Raw genomic sequence first — 2,599 nt, forward strand, 5'->3', positions numbered from 1 at the left:
TTGGAAGAAAGTGTTTAATTATGTACACAATGCAACAGTAATGATTACATAATTACTGGAACTGAAACATTTACATCTGGTAGGTCTTAAAAAACAAATGAATGAAGTAAATCCATCAATTAATTCATTCCTTTGAGTTCCTTGCTTTGATTGTAAACAGTTACGTTACCGCTCGCCGCCAGGCCAGTCCACTGGTTTGGTCTCATTGACAGTATGGGTAATGCCCTAAACACAGTCTGGAATGCACTTACATTACAGAGAAAGGTGCATGTCAACAAAAATAATTAACTTTGTGGCTCTCCTAATTCTAAACTTCATATGTACAAATATGCTGCATTTAGAAGGACAGTTTAAAATCATAATAGAAGAAACTAAAACAAAACGGTTTCCACTCTGAAGTCTATAGTTTAAAAAAGAGCTCTTGATCCTTGATTTTCAAATTCTGACCAGGCATCATTTAATTCCATGAAAATCATTTTAGCATACTGTTCATAGGGTTGTCCAGTGGCCTGAAAAGAGAAAAGAAAGAAATATTTAACAACATGTTTTCCAATGTATCTATGCTCAGTCCCCACTAAATGAATGACAGGATACTTTACCAACTTGTACTTTAGGCTTTAAATTGTACACCAAAAATTAAAATGACCTTGTCAAGTTTTTTATTACTGGACCAAAGACCTCAGGATAATAAAAACAGTACAAGATGGACTACTACAAAAGATTTTTTTTTTACCAAACCCAATATTAGGCAGCATTTGTCCAATACTTTGTCATGACTAGAACCATTTTTGTACGAGTTATTGCTGTTAGTTTGTGTTAGTTTGTTACAGCATTGCATAGCTAAATCTTGCAATGGCATTATTCTAAACAGAAATTTTAATCTTGCTACTAATTCTCAGTTGGATGAAGGTCTGGGCTATGCTAAAAGCCTCTGGGTTTGGGTTTGCAAGTACTTGTGCAGCTCTGGAGCTTTAGTGATATCTTTAGTGACTGTCTCAATGAAAGGGGAACCATAAAAATATGCACATATTTCAGTTACATAAAGGCCTGCTTCTGAGGCGTGAAAACAACCTTTTTAGTCCTGTAACTGGAACAGAAGATCCCAGAAATAAAAATAGTTGGTAAGAGGCAAATTCCTCAAAAATCCAGGACTTCAAATTTAAATTCCTAGAAAGCCAAGAAATGTATTTAGCTAAAACGGAAGTGCAGGTAAAATCAGGGGTGCAGGAGCTGTGATGGGGATTGCACTATATATGTAATTACATTTTCCATTGCAGGATAGCAAATGCAATATTGGACAATAGGTTTGACAGCATTTTTGTCCATAAATAGGCATATAAAGAAACCTACATTTGTCTGCAATTTCTTTGTCATAAAAATTAACATACATCACAAAGTAAGTCACTTGGTCACACGCTGCCTTAGCAAAATCTCTTTGGCAGTGCAACACTAAAAAGTGCCTACACAAAGGCCATTTTTTATTGAAAAAAAAAATTAACTGGATCATTACTGGAACTTGTAATACATGTGGGCCCATAATAGAGCGGTATCAAATTTCTATTTCTCATGACAGCTTACATTATAATTTACTGCAATTACAAACTTTTAGTGGCTCGTTTTAAACTAGGGATTTTTGTAAGGACAAAACAACATAATATCATTTATACACAGTTTTTTATATAGCGCCATCATATTATGCAGCGCTGTACAAAGTCGATAGTCGTCACTAAATGTCCCTCAAAGGAGCTCATAATCTAATGTCCCTACCATAGTCATATGTCATTAATGTAGTCTAAGGTCAATTTTGAGGGGAAGCCAATTACCCTTACTGCATGTTATTTGGATGTGGGAGGAAACAGGAGTACCCGGAGGAAACCCACACAAACACGGGGAGAACCTGCAAACTCCATGCAGAATATGTCCTGGCCGAAATTTAAACCTGGGACCTAGCGCTGCAAAGGAAAGAGTGCTACCTCTGAGCCACCGTGCTGCCCACAACATATGTAATATAGCTTATATAAAAGTCAAATTTATTTACAACAATTAAGAACACATACAAAAGCATCATACAATCACCTATGTGAGTGTGGCTTTTCCATATGGAAGAGCCAGCTCTTCAACATGGAACTTTTCTGGAATATAAATTTATAAACGACAATAAAATCTATTGCTATCTCACAAGAGATTGAGGGGCACTCTATAAAGATTATAGCAAGGTTGTTCTGATTTTTAAAAATTCAAGTATTATAAGTTTATTGCAAAATAGAGGCATATTTATTTCTAGGTACCACTGGACAGACAGCAGGAAAATGCTACAGGGGGAAGGTTTAGAGTGTTAGGAACACCATGACCAGAGATGACCTCTTGCATACATTTATGTACATTAATAAGAAGGTTGGGTCATCTTTTAGGCTAAGGATGTTATTAGAAAAGATATGGAAGAAAATTATTTTAACCCCCCTAGCGGTATTCCCGAGTGTGACTCGGGGTGGAAAAAATTGCAAAAAGCGGTAATCCCGAGTCACACTCAGGGTACCTTTGAGGGTCCCTCTTACCTTATCCCCGCGCTCCAGCGGCGATCTCACGATCCCGCTGTGAT

At 36.8% G+C, this 2,599-nt stretch overlaps 1 protein-coding gene across 3 annotated transcripts in view; it reads right to left on the reverse strand.

Annotated features, from left to right (window-relative positions):
• Positions 1–2,599, reverse strand: part of GAK (cyclin G associated kinase) — a 53,461-nt gene continuing 50,862 nt past the window's right edge. For all 3 annotated transcript variants that reach the window (XM_072405015.1, XM_072405014.1, XM_072405013.1), the window contains exon 28: positions 1–509. In XM_072405015.1, coding sequence (XP_072261116.1) covers positions 408–509 — 102 coding nt within the window. In that variant the 3' untranslated portion in view covers positions 1–407. The remainder of the gene's footprint in view (positions 510–2,599) is intronic.

This window comes from Pyxicephalus adspersus, chromosome 3 (assembly GCF_032062135.1).
Source record: "Pyxicephalus adspersus chromosome 3, UCB_Pads_2.0, whole genome shotgun sequence".
In the NCBI taxonomy this organism is placed as follows: Eukaryota; Metazoa; Chordata; class Amphibia; order Anura; family Pyxicephalidae; genus Pyxicephalus; species Pyxicephalus adspersus.